The 19,378-nt window shown below is 41.4% G+C and overlaps 1 protein-coding gene across 2 annotated transcripts; it reads right to left on the reverse strand.

The window, feature by feature from the left end:
- Nucleotides 1-366: 366 nt before the first annotated feature.
- TRIM63 (tripartite motif containing 63) lies at nucleotides 367-11,581 on the reverse strand. Of its 2 annotated transcripts, none has more exons than XM_077295363.1 (9): nucleotides 11,241-11,581; nucleotides 10,779-10,942; nucleotides 10,483-10,654; nucleotides 7,496-7,591; nucleotides 6,514-6,747; nucleotides 5,560-5,582; nucleotides 3,648-3,772; nucleotides 3,496-3,564; nucleotides 367-739 (listed from the first exon to the last, which is right to left on the reverse strand). In XM_077295363.1, exons 1-9 carry the CDS (start codon nucleotides 11,397-11,399, stop codon nucleotides 729-731), a joined length of 1,053 nt encoding a protein of 350 aa, XP_077151478.1. In that variant the 5' UTR covers nucleotides 11,400-11,581; the 3' UTR covers nucleotides 367-728. The 2 variants fall into 2 exon arrangements, with proteins under 2 accessions (XP_077151478.1, XP_077151479.1); XM_077295364.1 differs by having other exon boundaries at nucleotides 598-739; nucleotides 10,483-10,651; nucleotides 11,241-11,546.
- Nucleotides 11,582-19,378: the final 7,797 nt, after the last annotated feature.

Genomic DNA, 19,378 nt, shown 5'->3' on the forward strand with positions numbered 1-19,378 from the left:
ACCAAATTTTTTATTTCTTTTTTTTCACTCCCTTTTATTTATTTATTTTTTTTTATAAATGTAACACTTCTATTTTTGAACGCCTTCTTGCTATGCAGCATTTATTCCACTCCTGCCCAAAACTTTTGTATAGTAATAGAAGTCCCACCCTTACATCACACTATGTAGTAACTAGAGAACATATGTCATTGCTCAGGCTCATCAATGTTCATGATGCATTACAAACTGCAACCTTCAATAAGTAAAGAGTCTGAAGGAAACTACGGTAACTAGATTTACATTTTTGCTAAATCTTTTCTATCTTCTAGAGAAACATTGTTATTGTCGAGGTTCGCAGTCATATAGCATGGCGACACACACTCCTTCTCAGGAATGTATCACAACAAGAGAAAACATTTATTCAAGTTTAAGTCATTACATTTAGAACATGCCTGGAAGAATTGTTTGTGCGACCCAAATCCCACAGCAGGATTCCTGACCGTGTGCAGATCAACCCACATGCAGAGTCAAGGCACCCAACATACTTAAAAATGACAGCCGAACAATTATATACACCCTGATCAGATGACCAACAAGAAAGGTCCTCTGATTCCTAGCAGTAGTCCTGAGTTATTTTGCCCGCAGGATCTCCATCCTCCTGACTCATGTGATGACCTGCTTTCATCCTGAGGATTGCCCATGCTTTTTTCTTTCTCAGTCTGATGATTTTTTTTTCGCATGCTTTCAAGTTATTGCTGCCCTGCAAATAGACAGGAATAGTACAAATGTCAATTATTCTTGATAAATTCAGTCTGAAAACTTTATGTAGGTTTACTATAAAGATGTGATCATAACTGTAAGGATATGGGCATGCTGCCTATGTTTTCCTCTGAATAAATAAGTTTACTGTTATGTGGTGCAGGGCCAGCTACAGGTTTTTGTGGGCCCCGAGCGAAAGAGTTTCAGTGGGCCCCTTTAACACAATTCATGGTGCACAAATACGGCAGAGAAATATAGGTATAGTGTAATGCCAAATATTTCACTTCTTATATTACATGAGTAATATCAATAGCTCAGAAACCAGACAGTATAGTTCTCCATACAGTATTATGGGCACCACATAGTGCTCCATACAGAATAATGTGCCCAAGATAATGCTCTATACAGAATGATCCCCATATATTGCTCCATACAGTATAATGAGCCCCATATATTGCTCCATACAGATTGATCCCCATATAGTGCTCCATACAGTTTTATGGACACCACATAGTGCTCCACACAGAATGATGAGCCCCATATATTGGTTCATACAGTATAATGAGCCACATATATTGCTCCATACAGTATAATGAGCCCATATAATGCTCCATACAGTATAATGGACCCCATATAATACTCCATACAGAATAATGGACCCCATATATGGCTCCAAAAATAATAAGACCCATATGATTCTCCATACATAATGGGCCCATATAATGCACCATACAGTATGTGATGGGCCCCATATATTGCTCCATACATAATTAGCCCCATATTTTGGTCTATACATAATGAGCCCCATATAATGCTCCATACAGTATACGATAGGGCCCATATAATGCTCCAGTGTACGATGGGCCCCATATAATACTCCATACAGAATGGGCCCCATATATTGCTCCAGTATATGATGGCCTTCATATAATATTCCTGTATATGATGGGCCCCATATAATACTCCATACAGAATGGGCCCATATAATGCTCCTGTGTATAATGGGCCCCATATAATACTCCATACAGAATGGGCCCCATATGTTGCTCGAGTATATGATAGGCCTTAAATGATGCTTCAGTATATGATGGGCCCCATATAATGCTCTAGTGTATGATGGGTCCCATATGATGCTCCAGTATATGATGGGCCCCATATGATGCCCTAGTATATGATGGACCCCATATGATGCTCCAGTGTATGATGGGCCCCATATAATGCTCCAGTATATGATGGGCCCCATATAATGCTCCAGTGTATGATGGGCCCCATATATTGCTCCATATATAATGGGCCCCATATGATGCTCCTGTATGTGATGGGCCCCATATAATGCTCCAGTATATGATGGTCCCATATCATGCTTCAGTATATGATGGGCCCCATATGATGCTCCATATATATGATAAAGATGAGATACACATCACTCTGTTCATAAAAGGTGCCCAGAAAAGGATACCACTCCTGGCACTCTTACATTTTTCGAATCAGTTTATTCAAGTTTATACAATTCCTAAATCTTGTGTGACATTTCGGTCTTACAATCAGACTCTCCTCAGATGAGATATATTGAGTATCCCTAGCAACCAGGCAACCCCCACATGTACTTATGCTGGCTAACAGATGTAAATCATTCAGCTGCGGTGCAGAAAACAAAATCTCCGAGTACTTACAAATACTCAGAGGACACCCGAGCATGCTCGAGAAATCTCGAGTACCGAGTATACTCGCTCATCACTAATATTGAGATGTGGATGGCCCATACACGGTATAGAGTATTGGGAAAATCTCTAAGAGGAATGCAGATTGCAGTCAAGTATGGACGGTCTGTGTACAAAGCAATGAAATAATCCCTGGGGAAAGCGCTTCCCCCAGGGATAATTTCATTGCGCTGCACACGGGCCGCCCATGCTTGACTGATAGAGCCTGGTGTGTATAGTGAGTGGACCAAAAGGTCCAGGTGAGAAGTGCCGCATTCTAGGGTGACTCTAAATGAGAGGAGACTGAAGAAAAGGCATAGCGAGATCCTGATAAGTGACTAAGAGATAGAGTGACCTTCCAGAAGCAGGTAAAAGGAGAAGATGCCTAGCCACAAGACCACAAGCTTATAACGCTGGAAGGTAATGGAGTTAGACAGGACTGAGTACATGGGACAAACATAATGTCCCAGGAGGGAGTTCCAGCGTTTCAGCTTTACTGGCTATACTGGCAAGCCGAATGGAAAAGAAGACATGGAACCGCAGAACAAGTAGATAGCACTTGTTAATCAGGACTTTTGTGCTAAAGCTGGGTTGTGGTGAAATAGTGAGAAACAGTGGACATAGAGAACCCTGGAGTAAACTAAGGAAGGAAACTGTGTGGAAAATGCATCCAGTTGTACAGGACATGTTCAGAAGACTGTGTACCTATAATCCTTATGAAGCTGCCATTCAGTAAAAAGTTTTTTTTCAATCGTGATCACCCTCATTGACCTGTGAAACATCTGGTCCTGGCAAACCTGCAACAATGGTTACATGCGGCCTGCACAGGCATGTTGCCCTTACAGCACAAGTCCATGCATACAGACAGGGCTTCCACTTTCATGTAACATGTTGGGGCAAGGAGACGAGCATCTCACACACGGCTACGGCTCTATACATAACCAAGTAGTGATCATAATCATAGTATGATTAAACATATGGTTATAACCAAGTAGAACCCATAGCGCAATTGTGGCATTTTATCCTGCAAATATACCTAAGTGGTGCATTTTCTTACCTTCAAGTCTTTCTTCTTCTGGCTCTTCATATTCCTCTACATCCTCCTCTTCCTCCTCGTATTCGCAACCTGCATTAGATGTATTAATAAGCCAAATAGAACCAAATCATAGTATTTCCAACACCTCCAAATTCTTCTTTTGTTAAACTTACATGTACTAAAATCAAGGCTTCTTAAACATTCAGTAATATGCTCGATGTCCAAAGTAAATTGGTCCATATTCTCAAAATCAGATTCTGTCTTCTCAAGCAGGGAACCTTTAGAGGCCTCCGTGATTCTGCAAGAAGAAAAATGAACGATCAGAATAATCCTTGTCCTTTGTCACAAATCAATTTAGTGTATGTGTTGTGTAATTTGGCTTAAATTATATTTATGATAAATGGCACTCAATGTGCAATATCTGATATAACCTAAAGAGGTTGTCTGGAGAGTTATTGGCTATAGCCGTCACTTATCCCTGTGATGAGATGTCATCTCTGCTCCACATTGTAAAGGCCGATGTGGGATAGGGCAGCAACAGACCAGAAGTGATGAGGGATCGGTTAGTTGAGTAGTGCTCATTTTTTCACTTTCCTGTGAACCCATTTAAAGTGTAACCGTTGTTTTATTTTTTATTTCATAAATTAATGGCACGCATTAAATAAGAAACTATGTAATATATTTTATCAGCCAAATCTACTTCTTTCTCCTCCTGGACTGATCAGTCATTATAATAAATCTCAGTTCAGAGGTAAAATCTGTATTCAGTGAAGACAGACTTTGCCAGTACTGACAATGATGACAGTTGCTGCTGATAAGACTCTTATGTAGATAGGAGGGAGAAGAGGAGAAAGGAGCTTTGTCTCTAGCTCCTCCATCCTCTCATCAGATCTTTATGATCACCAACTGGCATCTTCTATCGCCATAATCTAATAGTATGTCTTCACAGAATATAGATATTACCCGTGAATTGAGAATTTTTAAAAATGAAAGGTCAGTCCAGGAGGAGAGAGAAGCAGATTTCTCTGATAAGATCTATTACATAGTTACTTATTTTCATATGTACTATTGATTTATGTAATAAAAATGAAAATGACAGATGCACTTTATGTGTTGCCCCTCTCTGTATTCCTACCACAACAATAGTATTTCTGCATTTCTGATTGTGATGCTTAATTTTATTCCATGTGTGCACCTTTAAATTCTTCTATTTTGATCATACATATATAAGGCCTCATTTCATTTTCAACATAGATACCGGTATCTAGTCTTTGTCAGAGTCTATACAAAGTCTGCACCATTATTTGGCATGATTCTGGAGCTCTGTTTTCTATTAATTCTGGTCACTGTAGCTTGGACTTGAGGACTGCCACCTGTATGCGGCACACAGCCAAGCCAATTCAAAGGAAACTAGTGAAGGCTGGCCACCTGTGAAGACTCCATGCTGTGTCTCACGACACGCTTCATATGACACAAAGTAAGTGGAGTTCAACCTCAGCTGTTAGGTAGTAAGTGACTAATGGAACCATCCAGATTCACTACTACTGAGTACTGACTGTAAATTGTAAAAAAAAATAAGACAGCAGTGTCTCTCGGACTGCCCTACTGAAAAAATAACTAGTTTGCTGGTATTACAGCACTGCTATGGATATCAGAAATCACAATCTTCTATGAACACCAGCCATGGGCCAGCATTCACAGGAGGATTGTAATAACAGGAATAGTGGTCATCAGCAGACCCCTGGCTGTCGGCACTCAAGGATCAAATGAGAGGGGCGCCGATTGGTGGGATGTCAGTGTTGACAATGGGATTTAACTGGTTAACAGCAGCAGGTGGAACACCGTTCTACACGCAGCTGATAGAGGCACTTGATGCCTGATCAAATCAGCCATCAAGTGTGTGGAAAGATGCAGGCAGCGTATGTGAGCCCTGATCAAAGGCAAGGACGCTACCTCTGACGTATATATACATCAACAGTAGTGAAGGGGTTGATACAATTTTAAATTTTTCATTATTATGCCTTTATCAATTGATTCAAACATCTGTATGGTCATATGACTACTGAGTATGAAATTCACACTCACCTTTTCATAAGCTGCTTGGATTTCTACAAAAAAGAAACATTGGCATTAAAAAAAAATGACGGCACTTTCACACTACCAGCTAAAACAATTGACCTGCAGTATATGACTGTAAACTTGTTTTACTGACTGTAGTGTTAGGGTCCGTGCACACATTCAGAAATTGAAGCAGGAAATTCTACAAATTCTGATATATTGAAAGGAAAAACATTGCATTATACAAGCATTTTAGCCATATTTTTCTCATGCGCTTTTGTTGCATATTTTTCTCCACTCATTAGCATGGGTGAAATAGGCTGCAAAAATGCTGCAAGAATCGACATGCTGCAGATGTGAATCTGCTACAAATACACACAAATAAGCAGCATGTGCATGAGCGGTCAGAAATCTCATTCACTTTGCTGGTTCTGTAAACGCTGTGTATGTTCTGCAACAAAAATGCACTGTGTGCACACAGCCTTAGGCTACTTTCACACTAGCGTTAACTGCATTCCGTCACAATGCGTCGTTTTGCCGAAAAAACGCATCCTGCAAAAGTGTTTGCAGGATGCGTTTTTTCACCATTGATTAACATGAAGCGACGCATTGTGACGGATTGCCACACATCGCACCCGTCGTGCGACGGATGCGTCGTGCAGTGGCGGACCGTCGGGAGCAAAAAACGCTACATGTAACGTTTTTTGCTCACGACGGTCCGCTTTTTCCGACCGCGCATGCGCGGCCGGAACTCCGCCCCCACCTCCCCGCACTTCCCGCACCTCACAATGGGGCAGCGGATGCGCTGGAAAAATGCATCCGCTGCCCCCGTTGTGCGGCGGAGACAACGCTAGCGTCGGGAACGTCGGCCCGACGCACAGCGACGGGCCGAGCCCGACGCTAGTGTGAAAGTAGCCTTAGTTAAACTCTCTATTATGGACATCATAAAGTCTGTTGACCATATTCTCTGTACTGACTCACCAGAAGGAAAGTGGCATGACCAGTCTGCTCCACCGCTTGAAGTGCACTTTGTAAGAGGTCAGATGAGGACTGAAGTTGTTCCTGATATTTAACAATGAGGGACCTTGCAAAATCTAGCTTTTCTTCCTCAGCATGAGATATCCTCTCCACAAGATCTGTCTTCTTCTGCTCGATCACTCTGTTTAGTTCCACAAATAATTCATTGACAGATTCCCTCTTCCTTTGACTGCTTTCCTATGTATCAGGTAAAGAAAAATGGTTAGGTCTCAAAAGTTTAAGCTTCTTCTGCCCATCCTGGAAAGCTCCTTTTACCCCGTTCTTGCAATCTGAAAAATGGACCAATGCTCCGAGCACCATGTGCCAATTTTTATTCTTTATTAGTGATGAGCTAATATACTCGTTGCTCGGGTTATCATGCTAGGGTGGTCTCCGAGTATTTGTTAGTGTTCGGAGATTTAATTTTCCTTGCCGCAGCTAGGTGATTTGGACTACTAGACAGCTTGATTACATGTGGGGATTCCCTAGCAACCAGGCAACCCCCACATGTACTCAGGCTGGCTAATAGCTGTAAATCAAGCAGCTGAATCAACTGAAATGAAATCTCCGAGCAGTCATAAGTACTCGGAGATCACCTGAGCGTGCTCGGGACAACCCGAGCAACGAGTATATTCGCTCATCACTATTCTTTATGCTTATCACTAGAACTTAATAATCAGTTTGCCTGTAAAGCTGGGAAATCAACATATGGTAAATGAATTCAAACATGTTTCTGACTGCATAGATCTAAAATGCCCAAAGAATGTTATTAGCAAACGTGCCTTTTGGCATATGGGTGGCTGATATACCATTGTGTCAACTCTTAAAATACGGACTGTTGACTGTTTACAGGCGTTTGCTAACGGGAACTTGGTTTTTATAATTTAAAATGAATGACCAGGATAAACCTAGGGGTACATTGCATGCCCATGTTTTTTATTTATACCTTTATTGTTTTAGAGGACTCTTCCAGTTGGTTAATTATAGTCTGAATTCTGTCATTACCAGCTACCAACATTGATATACAGCCATTGAGTTCTGTCTGTGAAAAGAATAAAAGTCAGAAATGTATTAACTTGCTTGTAAGAGAATCATAACATATACAATGTGTGCTGAAAAGGTCAGGGCAAATGAATTGAATGCAGTGTTTTTCCTGCTAGCACATTGGTTGCGGCAAAAATGCAACATGTAGGCATGTCCTAATAGAGCTCTCCTGTTCTCTCTATGAGAGATCGCTGCCAGACTAATCAGGCAGCAGCTTTAGGGTATGTGCACACGTCAGGATTTCTTCAGGAACTTTTGTGGGGTTTTTTTTTCGGATTTCCCCGACAAAAACGCTATAATACCGCATAGGATGCATAATGTATGCGGGTTTTTTTGCGGAAAAAAACGCAACATGTGCCCAAAAAATGCGGAATGCATTCTAAATGATAGGATGCATAATGTATGCGTTTTTTTATCATTTAGAATGCATTCCGCATTTTTTGGGCACATGTTGCGTTTTTTTCCGCAAAAAAAAACGCATTCTGGAAAAAGAAGCAACATGTTCATTATTTTTGCAGATTTTTTGCGGATTTCCCATTAAATTGCAGTGTCAGGAAAAAAACGCAAACATTCCGCAAAAAAAACGCACAAAAAACGCAAAAAAAAAAACGCATGCGGATTTCTGGCAGAAATGTCCGGATTTTGTCAGGAAAATTTCTGCAAGAAATCCTGACGTGTGCACATACCCTAAAGCTGAGAACAATAGAACTGGCAATCTGAATTGATTCTTCGCTTGGGAGACCCCAAACACATTACACTGTAGGCCAATCCCGTCGAAATCAGTGAGGTCAGCTGACGTTAGTCTATAATGTATGAGGGCCTGTAATCCCCTTAGACAAAGACAAAAAGTAACTCAATGTAGATACATGATAGATAACTGTTGGCTAAATATTTTATCTGCCAGTAGTGACGAGCGAACATGCTCGGATAAGGTCTTATCCAAGCATTCTCGTGTGCTAACATAAATGCTTCGGTGTGCTCGAAAAATATGTTCGAGTCCCAGCGGTTGCATGTCTGACAGCCACAACACATTACCTGTTTGTTAGTTAATCTCTGTCAGTGTTGTGGCTGTCGAACAGTCACGAGACATTAATCGCGGGGACTCGAGCATATTATTCGAGCTCGCCAAAGACACTCAGTTAGCACACGAACGTGCTTGGATAACAACTTATCAGAGCACATTCGCTCATCACTATCTGCCACTATAAACCTATATGTTCTGATAAGGTTTAGATTTTATTTATATATTGTATTTTAGGAAAAGATACTGTGTTATTTGTATTTTATTTTATCCCTGTTGATTATGGGTCATGGAGTCAGGTTGACATGCTAACTCAATAACGGTAAGAGCGCTCAACGGGAACCTAAAGCCAGAATTAGTAGGAATCTAAAAGGTAACTAAACTTTTCATTTTATTTCATTATTGATCTGCCTCTGTAAGTTTATGAATCTTTTTAAAATACTGCATTACCTAATTTAGTTCCTTCTATCTTTACCACCATGCTAAAAAGTGTTGGCTTATCTGCCTAGTTCATGTTCTCTAAGCAGCCAATTTGAAGGGCAGGTCTAGCAAAGATCTGTATTCTTGTATGAGCTTTTCTATTCCCCTCCCCCATGCTCAGACATGAAAAGTGTTTGTAAATAGTGTCTGAGAATGGGGGAGGGGAGCAGAGAAGCTCATACAGGAATACAAATCTTTGGTAGACCTCGAGTTCAAATAGGCTTCTTGGAGTGCTATCACATTGCGTTCAGGTACCCGTTCAGTCACCCTGTTGGGTTTTATGCCCAAACCTACAAAACAGGATTCGGACGTATGCGCCGATGGGTCCATTGACTGCAATGGTGTTGACAGAGTGAACACGCTCTCTGACGTGCACCATTTTCTCAGTCTACTGTCTGAGTGTCCGCTTCTAGTAGACATACACTCCCGAAATTGAAGCATGTTCGCTCTGCTGGCACCATTACAGTCTACTGCCCCGTTGGCGCATGCATCTGAATCTAGTTTTGCGGGAGATCCAGACCCAAGCCTCAACGGAGCCAAGGAACGGGTGCCTGAACACAATGCAAAAGCACCCTGCACAATGTTAACTGGGCAGATAAATCATCTCTTTCAGCATGGTGATAGTATGATAATGGAGTAACATAGTAACATAGTTATTAAGGTTGAAAGAAGACTTTAAGTCCATCTTGTTCAACCCATAGCCTAACCTAATGTGCCCTAACATGTTGATCCAGAGGAAGGCAAAAAAAACCATGTGGCAAACAGTAAGCTCCACATTGGGGAAAAAAAATTGCTTCCTGACTCCACATACGGCAATCAGACTAGTTCCCTGGATCAGTACCCTATCAAGGAAACTTACAAATACTGTTCAATATTTAATAAAAAAAAAGGTTTCTTACTCTTTAAACCCCTAATAAACTACACGTTATTCTGAATATTTTTCTACAAAATTTTAAATGGCCTTGTTCAGCGGACCCTGCTCTAGAACATGCCAGCCTGAAAAATGTACTGTGTACAACAGGACAGGATACTCCCCAAAATATACATTTAAAATAAGCCAAAAAGGATAGAAGCGGTTTGTATTTATTTAAATAGATAATAAACATATATTGTTTTTTTCTGGATTATTTCAAGGATGATAAAAAAGATCTTCAAAAGACTAAATAAATATTAACTCTGAACAACCATTAATAGCTTTTATCTCAGATGTCCCCTTCCAACCTGTTCAGCTTCACACCCCCACACAGCTGTGTCCCCTGTGAGACCTGGCTGCAGTCTCAACGCTTTCTAAATATAACAGGTGACTTGGCTGGGCACTACTTGTGTGCAGTATTGATATGCTGAGCGAGCTCTCTGTGCACCATGCAAGGCCATTGTGTGCCACTCACCTTCTGAGTCTGGTACACGTTCTGGAGGGGAGAAACTTCACAGTCTTTATGAGCTCCAAATACTTTACACATTGAGCAAGTTGGCACTTGGCAGCTTATACAATAGATGTTTATCCTCTCATCTTCATGCTTCTCACACATAGGATGATTTTCATTTTTTTTCTCAGGTCTACTAGCCATTAAGAAAAGGAAGCAAATGCATTGTAAACAGATGTAGAAATAGAATAATAACGATTAGAACATTGTAAAGGCCTACTGAAATGACATGTTTTGTATCTTATTCTTGGGCTGCTTACCTGGTGCAGTCCTGTTTGTAGATGTCTATTATGTTCTCTACAAGCAGGTTCCTTTGAAGCCCATAAACTCCATGGCGGTCTAAAATGACCTCGTGACGACATGTTGGGCATCGAAATTTCCCACCAGACACAGAAGTTCGTGTGGGCCAGTATGGATTTCCAGCCTAAAAAATAAAGGTGTTCAATAATGAAAATCTCTATATTAAATAATGATCATTACTGAAACATCATTACAAATTATTCTTGCACTTTTAGGATACTATTCCACAGATAGAAATAGGTAGATCTGCATACAAAAAAAATCCACACAATTGGCAAAGGTTCTATGGATAAAGGTAAAGCAAAAAAATTGTATGGTCGATACAAGTCTATAAATCAGATACCATATAGCACACATACACACCAAGCATGAATTGCAAATAATTTTTGCATTGGTATATTAATAGATCTTGTATCCCTTACCTGAAATACATCATTAGCACATTTCCGACACAGGTTGTGTTGGCATGGCAGGATCACCACCGGTTTATTGAACATTTCAAGGCAAATAGGGCAAATTAGTTGTTTCTCCAAGCTGTCCATAGGATTATTGTCCCGGATAATGTCTGCATTGTAATCCATAGTCCTTAACAAATCTTTTTTTCCAAGGTCTTCAACCTTGAAATGTTTCTCCCACTTTGGTTAAGTTTTTTCACAACGGTGAAGATGTTCTTCTTTCCTGAACGTGGCTTTTGTCCCAGAAGTCCTACCTATTAATGTCTCTTTTGTGCACGTCTTATACTCCAGGGTTAGCTTGTGATTTCTCTGTCCCCACTCTGACCATCCTATATATAACTTGTGTGCTGGTCACATGCATATGGTGGGGACGGACATGTCACACATTCCTTTGTCTGTTCTGTAGCTTCAGGTTTCTTGTGGTCCCTGACAGTTCTTTGAGCTGTCACATGGAGCAATGAGTAATCTGTGGGAACACACTCTGTAAACAGGGTAGCTCTGCATTATGTGATCTTGTTTTTCTTTGACAGGCATTCAAACAAACAGATCCAGAAAAGCATAGATACCCAGCAACAATAAGTTATGTTATCATATGCTGGTCTTCACCAGTCTCTGCTTTTTATCTAACTTCACCACCTCCCCTCTGCCTCTATCCGACCATCTGCTCACTTTCTCATCCCTGTCCTCCTCACCAGTCACCCATGTCCAGCAACATGTGCACCCCCGCAGAAACCTCACACACCTAGACACCCACACACTTTCTGACTATCCTACCACTGGCATCCATATCCTCATGCCACTACATCGACAGTGCTACTGCTTTATTAAATGCCACTCTCGCATCAGCTATTGACTTGGTTGCCCCTCTCGTTCATGGCAGAGTGTGACGTATCAATAGACAACCCTGGCACAATAGCACCACTAAAAAGCTCCAGCAAGTGTCCAAGGTTGCAGAGTGGCGTTGGAAGAAAACACATTCGCAAGATGACTTCACTGCCTTCAAACAGGCAACACTCGCTTTCAAATCTACTTCACAACCCTCGTATCTTCCTTATCCTACAACCCCAAACAGTTATTCAAAACTTTTAACTCCCTTCTCTGCCCCGTCCAACCTCCCTCATCTCTGCTGAGGACTTGGCCACACACTTTAAAAATGAGATCGACCAAACAAGGCAAGTCTTCATTGTTCAACCACCACAACCCCTTTGTAAACCAGACCAATGCCCAAACCCCATAACCTCCCTATCCAACATCACTGAAGGGGAGCTTAATTGTCTCCTCTCCAAATCGCACCTCACCACCTGTGCGATCGACCCCATCCCACCTCCTCCCCAACCTCACTGCCACTCTTATCCCATCCCTAACCCACCTCTTCAACCTATCACTAACTTCTGACAACCCTCCCTTCTTCTTTCAAACATGTCACAATCACGCCTATCCTTAAAAAGCCAACCCTCCATCCAACTGCTATGTCCAGCTATCGCCCAATATCGCTACTCCCATTCGGTTCCAAACTCCTGGAGCAGCACATCCACTTTGAACTTTCCTCCCACCTCTCATCTAACTTGCTCTTTGACAATCTACAATCTGGTTTCCACAACCATTACTCAACTGAGACAGCCCTGACCAAAATTACTAACGACCTACTTACAGCCAAAGCTAACAGATAGTACTCTATACTCCTCCTTCTAGACCTGTCCTCTGCCTTCGACAGAGTTGACCACTGCCTCCTACAACAGATCCTCTCCTCCTTTGGCATCAAAGACCTCACCCTATCCTGGATGTCCTCATACCTTTCCAACCGCACCTTCAGCATTTCCCACTCTCACACTACCTCCTCACCCCACCCTCTCTCTGTTGGCGTCCCCCAAGGTTCTGTTCTAGGACCCTTACTCTTCTCAATCTATACACTTGGCCTGAGGCAACGCATAAAGTCCCATAGATTCCAGTACCACGTTTATGCTGATGACACTCAGATCTACCTCTCTGGCCCAGACGTCACCTCTCTGCTGTCCAGAATTCCAGAGTGTCTATCAGCCATATCCTCCTTCTTCTCCTCTCGCTTCCTCAAACTCAATGTGGACAAATCTGAACTCATTATCTTTCCTCCATCTCATAGATCTTCCTTACCTGACCTATCTATCGCAATTAACGACATCACGCTCTCCCCCGTACCGGAAGTCTGCGGCCTCGGAGTAACCCTTGACTCTGCCTCCAGCTCAAACATATCTCCAGAATCCGTCCTTTCCTCAACCGACAATCTACTAAAATACTTGTGCATGCCCTCATCATGTCCTGCCTTGACTACTGCAACATCCTTTTCTGTGGCCTCCCTGCTAACACCCTTGCACCTCTCCAGTCCATCCTTAACTCTGCTGCTCGACTAATTCATCTCTCTCCTCGCTACTCCTCCGCTTCCCCTTCTGCAAATCTCTTCACTGGCTCCCATTCCCTCAGTGTATCCAGTTCAAATTACTAATACTGACCTACAAAGCCATCCATAACCTGTCTCCTCCATATATCTCTGAACTAATCTCCCGATATCTTCCCTCACACAATCTCTGGTCCTCCCAAGAGCTCCTTCTCTCCTCCACACTTATTCGCTCCTCACCCTACTGCCTCCAAGACTTCTCCCGAATATCCCCCATCCTCTGGAATTCTTTGCCCCAACACGTTCGACTATCAATAACATTCAGATCCTTCAGACGGAACCTGAATACCCACCTCTTCAGGAAAGCTTACAGCCTGCACTGACCCCGCTGCCTCCTCATCACTACTGGAGCTACCGCCTCACCAACATTGGAGCTGCTGCAACCCTCAATCAATTGTCTCCTTCCCCTCCATCCTGTAGAATGTAAGCCCGCAAGGGCAGGGTCTTCTCCCCTCTGTATCAGTCTGTCATTGTTAGTTTGCTTACTGCAAGTGATATCTGTAATTTGTATGTAACCCCTTCTCATGTACTGCACCATGGAATTAATGGTGCTATATAAACAAATAACAATAATAATAATATGCTTACACTACAGTGCCTAAAAAATATTCATGCACAGTGAACTTTTCAAAAATTTTTCATGCTATACCCACAGATTTTAACCCCTTTACCCCCAAGGGTGGTTTGCATGTTAATGACAGGCCAATTTTTACAATTCTGACCACTGTCCCTTTTATGAGGTTATAACTCTGGAACGCTTCAACGGATGCCGGTGATTCTGACAATGTTTTCTCATGACATATTGTTCTTCATGATAGTGGTAAAATTTCTTTGATATTACCTGCATTTATTTGTGAAAAAAAACGGAAATTAGGCGAAAATTTTGAAAATTTCGCAATTTTCCAACTTTGAATTTTTATGCAATTAAATCACAGAGATACAGTACAGACCAAAAGTTTGGACACACCTTCTCATTTAAAGATTTTTCTGTATTTTCATGACTATGAAAAATTGTAAACTCACACTGAAGGCATAAAAACTATGAATTAACACATGTGGAATTATATACTTAATGAAAAAAGTGTGAAACAACTGAAAATATGTCTTATATTTTAGGTTCTTCAAAGTAGCCACCTTTTGCTTTGATGACTGCTTTGCACACTCTTGGCATTCTCTTGATGAGCTTCAAGAGGTAGTCACCGGGAATGGTCTTCCAACAATCTTGAGGAGTTCCCAGAGATACTTAGCACTTGTTGGCCCTTTTGCCTTCACTCTGCGTCCAGCTCACCCCAAACCATCTCGATTGGGGTCATCTGGCGTAGCACCCTATCACTCTCCTTCTTGGTCAAATAGTCCTTACACAGCCTGGATGTGTGTATGGGGTCATTGTCCTGTTGAAAAATAAATGATGGTCCAACTAAAGGCAAACCGGATGGAACAGCATGCCGCTGCAAGATGCTGGTTCAATATGCCTTCAATTTTGAATAAATCCCCAACAGTGTCACCAGCAAAGCACCCCCACACCAACACACATCCTCCTCCATGCTGCACGGTGGGAACCAGGCATGTAGAGTCCATCCGTTCACCTTTTCTGTGTCGCACAAAGACACGGTGGTTAGAACCAAAGATCTCAAATTAGGACTCATCAGAGCAAAGCACAGATTTCCACTGGTCTAATATCCATTCCTTGTGTTCTTTAGCCCAAACAAGTCTCTTCTGCTTGTCGCCTGTCCTTAGCAGTGGTTTCCTAACAGCTATCTTACCACGAAGGCCTGCTGCACAAAGTCTCCTCTTAACAGTTTTTGTAGAGATGTGTCTGCTGCTAGAACTCTGTGTGGCATTGACCTGGTCTCTAATTTGTGCTGCGATTTCTGAGGCTGGTGACTTGGATAAACTTATCCTCAGAAGCAGAGATGACTCTTGGTCTTCCTTTCCTGGGGCAGTCCTTATGTGAGCCAGTTTCTTTGTAGCGCTTGATGGTTTTTGCAACTGCACTTGGGGACACTTTCAAAGTTTTCCCAATTTTTCGGACTGACTGACCTTCATTTCTTAAAGTAATGATGGCCACTCATTTTTCTTTACTTAGCTGCTTTTTTCTTGCCATAATACAAATTCTAACAGTCTATTCAGTAGGACTATCAGCTGTGTATCCACCAGACTTCTGCTCAACACAACTGATGGTCCCAACCCCATTTATAAGGCAAGAAATCCCACTTATTAACCCTGACAGGACACACCTGTGAGGTGAAAACCATTCCCGGTGACTACCTCTTGAAGCTCATCAAGAGAGTGCCAAGAGTGTGCAAAGCAGTCATCAAAGCAAAAGGTGGCTACTTTGAAGAACCTAGAATATAAGACATAATTTCAGTTGTTTCACACTTTTTTGTTAAGTATATAATTCAACATGTGTTAATTCATTGTTTTGATGCCTTCAGTGTGAATTTACAATTTTCATATTCATGAAAATACAGAAAAATCTTTAAATGAGAAGGTGTGTCCAAACTTTTGGTCTGTACTGTATGTCACACAAAATACTTAATAAGTAACATATCCCACATGTCTACTTTACATCAGTACAATTTTGGAACCAAATTTTTTTTTGTTAGGGAGTTATAAGGGTTGACCAGCAATTTCTCATTTTTACAACACCATTTTTTTTTTAGGGACCACATCTTATTTGAAGTCATTTTGAGGGGTCTATATGATAGAAAATAACCAAGTGTGACACCATTCTAAAAACTGCACCCCTCAAGGTGCTCAAAACCACATTCAAGAAGTTTATTAACCCTTCAGCTGTTTCACAAGAATTTTTGGAAAGTTTAAATAAAAATGAACTTTTAACTTTTTTTCACCAAAAATTTACTTCAACTCCAATTTGTTTTATTTTACCAAGGCTACTAGGAGAAAATGGACCACAAAAGTTGTTGTACAATTTGTCCTGAGTTCGCCGATACCCCATATGTGGGGGTAAACCACTGTTTGGGTGCATAGCAGAGCTCGGAAGCGAAGGAGCGCGATTTGACTCTTCAATCCAAAATTGACTGGAATTGAGATGGGATGCCATGTTGCGTTTGGAGAGCCCCTGATGTGCCTGAACATTGACAAACCCCCACAAGTGACACCATTTTGGAAAGTAGACCCCCTAAGGAACTTATCTAGATGTGTGGTGAGCACTTTGACCCATTAAGTGATTCACAGAAGTTTATAATGTAGAGCTGTAAAAATAAAAAAATCATATTTTTTCACAAAAATGATCTTTTCGCCCCCAATTTTTTATTTTCCCAAGGGTAAGAGAAGAAATTGGACCCCAAAAGTTATTTTCCAATTTGTCCTGAGTACGCTGATACCCCATATGTGGTTGTAAACCACTGTTTGGGAGCATGGGAGAGCTCGGAATGGAAGGAGCGCCGTTTGACTTTTCAATGCAAAATTGACAAAAATTGAGATGGGACGCCATGTTGCGTTTGGAGAGCCACTGATGTGCCTAAACATTGAAACCCCCACAAGTGACACCATTTTGGAAAGTAGACCCCCTAATGAACTCATCTAGATGTGTTGTGAGAACTTTGAACCCCCAAGTGTTTCACTACAGTTTATAAGGCAGAGCCGTGAAAATAAAAAATCCTTTTTTTCCAATAAAAATCATTTTTTAGCCCCCAGTTTTGTATTTTTCCAAGGGTAACAGTTGAAATTGGACCCCAAAAGTTGTTGTCCAATTTGTCCTGAGTACGCTGATACCCCATATGTGGGGGAGAACCACCATTTGTGCACATGGCAGAGCTCTGAAGGGAAGGAGCGTCATTTAGAATGCAGACTTAGATGGATTGGTCTGCAGGCGTCACATTGCGTTTGAAGAGCCTCTAATGTACCTAAACAGTAGAAACCCCCCACAAGTGACCCTATATTGGAAACTAGTCCCCCCAAGGAACTTATCTAGATGTGTTGTGAGAACATTGAACCCCAAGTGTTTCACTACAGTTTATAACGCAGAGCCGTGAAAATAAAAAATCCTTTTTTTTTCCATAAAAATTAATTTTTAGCCCCCAGTTTTGCATTTTTCCAAGGGTAACAATTGAATTTGGACCCCAAAAGTTGTCCAATTTGTCCTGAGTACGCTGATACCCCATATGTGTGGGGAACCACCGTTTGAGCGCATGGCAGAGCTCGGAAGGGAAGGAGCGTCATTTGGAATGCAGACTTAGATGAATTGGTCTGCAGGCATCACATTGTGTTTGCAGAGCCCCTAATGTACCTAAATAGTAGAAACCCCCCACAAGTGACCCCATATTGGAAACTAGACCCCCCAAGGAACTTATCTAGATGTGTTGTGAGAACTTTGAACCCCCAAGTGTTTCACTACAGTTTATAACGCAGAGCCGTGAAAATAAAAAATATTTTTTTTCCATAAAAATAATTTTTTAGCCCCTAGTTTTGTATTTTTCCAAGGGTAACAGTTGACATTGGACCCAAAAAGTTGTTGTCTAATGTGTCCTGAGTACGGTGATACCCCATATGTTGGGGTAAACCCTGTTTGGGCGCACGGGAGAGCTCAGAAGGGAAGGAGCACTGTTTTACTTTTTCAACGCAGAATTGACTGGAATTGAGATCGGACGCCATGTCGCGTTTGGAGAGCCCCTGATGTGCCTAAACAGTGGAAACCCCCCAATTATAACTGAAACCCTAATCCAAACACATCCCTAACCCTAATCCCAACAGTAAACCTAACCACACCCCTAACCCTGACACACCCCTTACCCTAATCCCAACCCTATTCCCAACCGTAAATGTAATCCAAACCCTAACTTTAGCCCCAACCCTAACCCTAACTTTAGCCCCAACCCTAACTGTAGCCTTAACCCTAGCCCCAACCCTAGCCCTTGCCCTAACCCTAGCCCTAACCCTAACCCTAACCCTAGCCCTAACCCTAATGGGAAAATGGAAATAAATAAATAAATTTTTTTAATTTTTTAATTTTTCGCTAACTAAGGGGGTGATGAAGGGGGGTTTGATTTACTTTTATAGTGGGTTTTTTAGCGGATTTTTATGATTGGCATCCGTCACACACTGAAAGACGCTTTATATTGCAAAAAATATTTTTTGTGTTACCACATTTTGAGATAATTTTTCCATATTTTGGTCCACAGAGTCATGTGAGGTCTTGTTTTTTGCGGGACGAGTTGACAATTTTATTGGTAACATTTTCGGGCACATGACATTTTTTGATCGCTTTTTATTCCGATTTTTGTGAGGCAGAATGACCAAAAAACAGCTATTCATGAATTTCTTTTGGGGGAGGTGTTTATACCGTTCCGTGTTCGGTAAAATGGATAAAGCAGTTTTATTCTTCGGGTCAGTACGATTACAGCGATACCTCATTTATATCATTTTTTTATGTTTTGGTGCTTTTGTACGATAAAAGCTATTTTATAGAAAAAATAATTATTTTTGCATCGCTTTATTCTGAGGACTATAACTTTTTTATTTTTTCTTTGATGATGCTGTATGGTGGCTCGTTTTTTGCGGGAGAAGATGACGTTTTCAGCGGTACCATGGTTATTTATATCCGTCTTTTTTATCGCGTATTATTCCACTTTTTGTTTGGCGGTATGATAATAAAGCGTTGTTTTTTGCCCCTTTTTATTTGTTTGTTTTTTTACTGTGTTCACTGAAGGGG

This window comes from Ranitomeya variabilis, chromosome 3, assembly GCF_051348905.1.
Source record: "Ranitomeya variabilis isolate aRanVar5 chromosome 3, aRanVar5.hap1, whole genome shotgun sequence".
NCBI lineage: Eukaryota > Metazoa > Chordata > Amphibia > Anura > Dendrobatidae > Ranitomeya > Ranitomeya variabilis.

Bases quoted from the DNA above. Each gene is read 5' to 3' on its own strand.
- TRIM63 (XM_077295363.1), bottom strand. From the start codon at position 11,399: ATGGATTACAATGCAGACATTATCCGGGACAATAATCCTATGGACAGC. The intron at 5,583-6,513 runs GTGAGTCAGTAC...TCTTTTTTGTAG, and splicing joins GTCATGCCACTTTCCTTCTG to AAATCCAAGCAGCTTATGAA. The intron at 3,773-5,559 runs GTGAGTGTGAAT...TTCTTCTTGCAG, and splicing joins TCCAAGCAGCTTATGAAAAG to AATCACGGAGGCCTCTAAAG.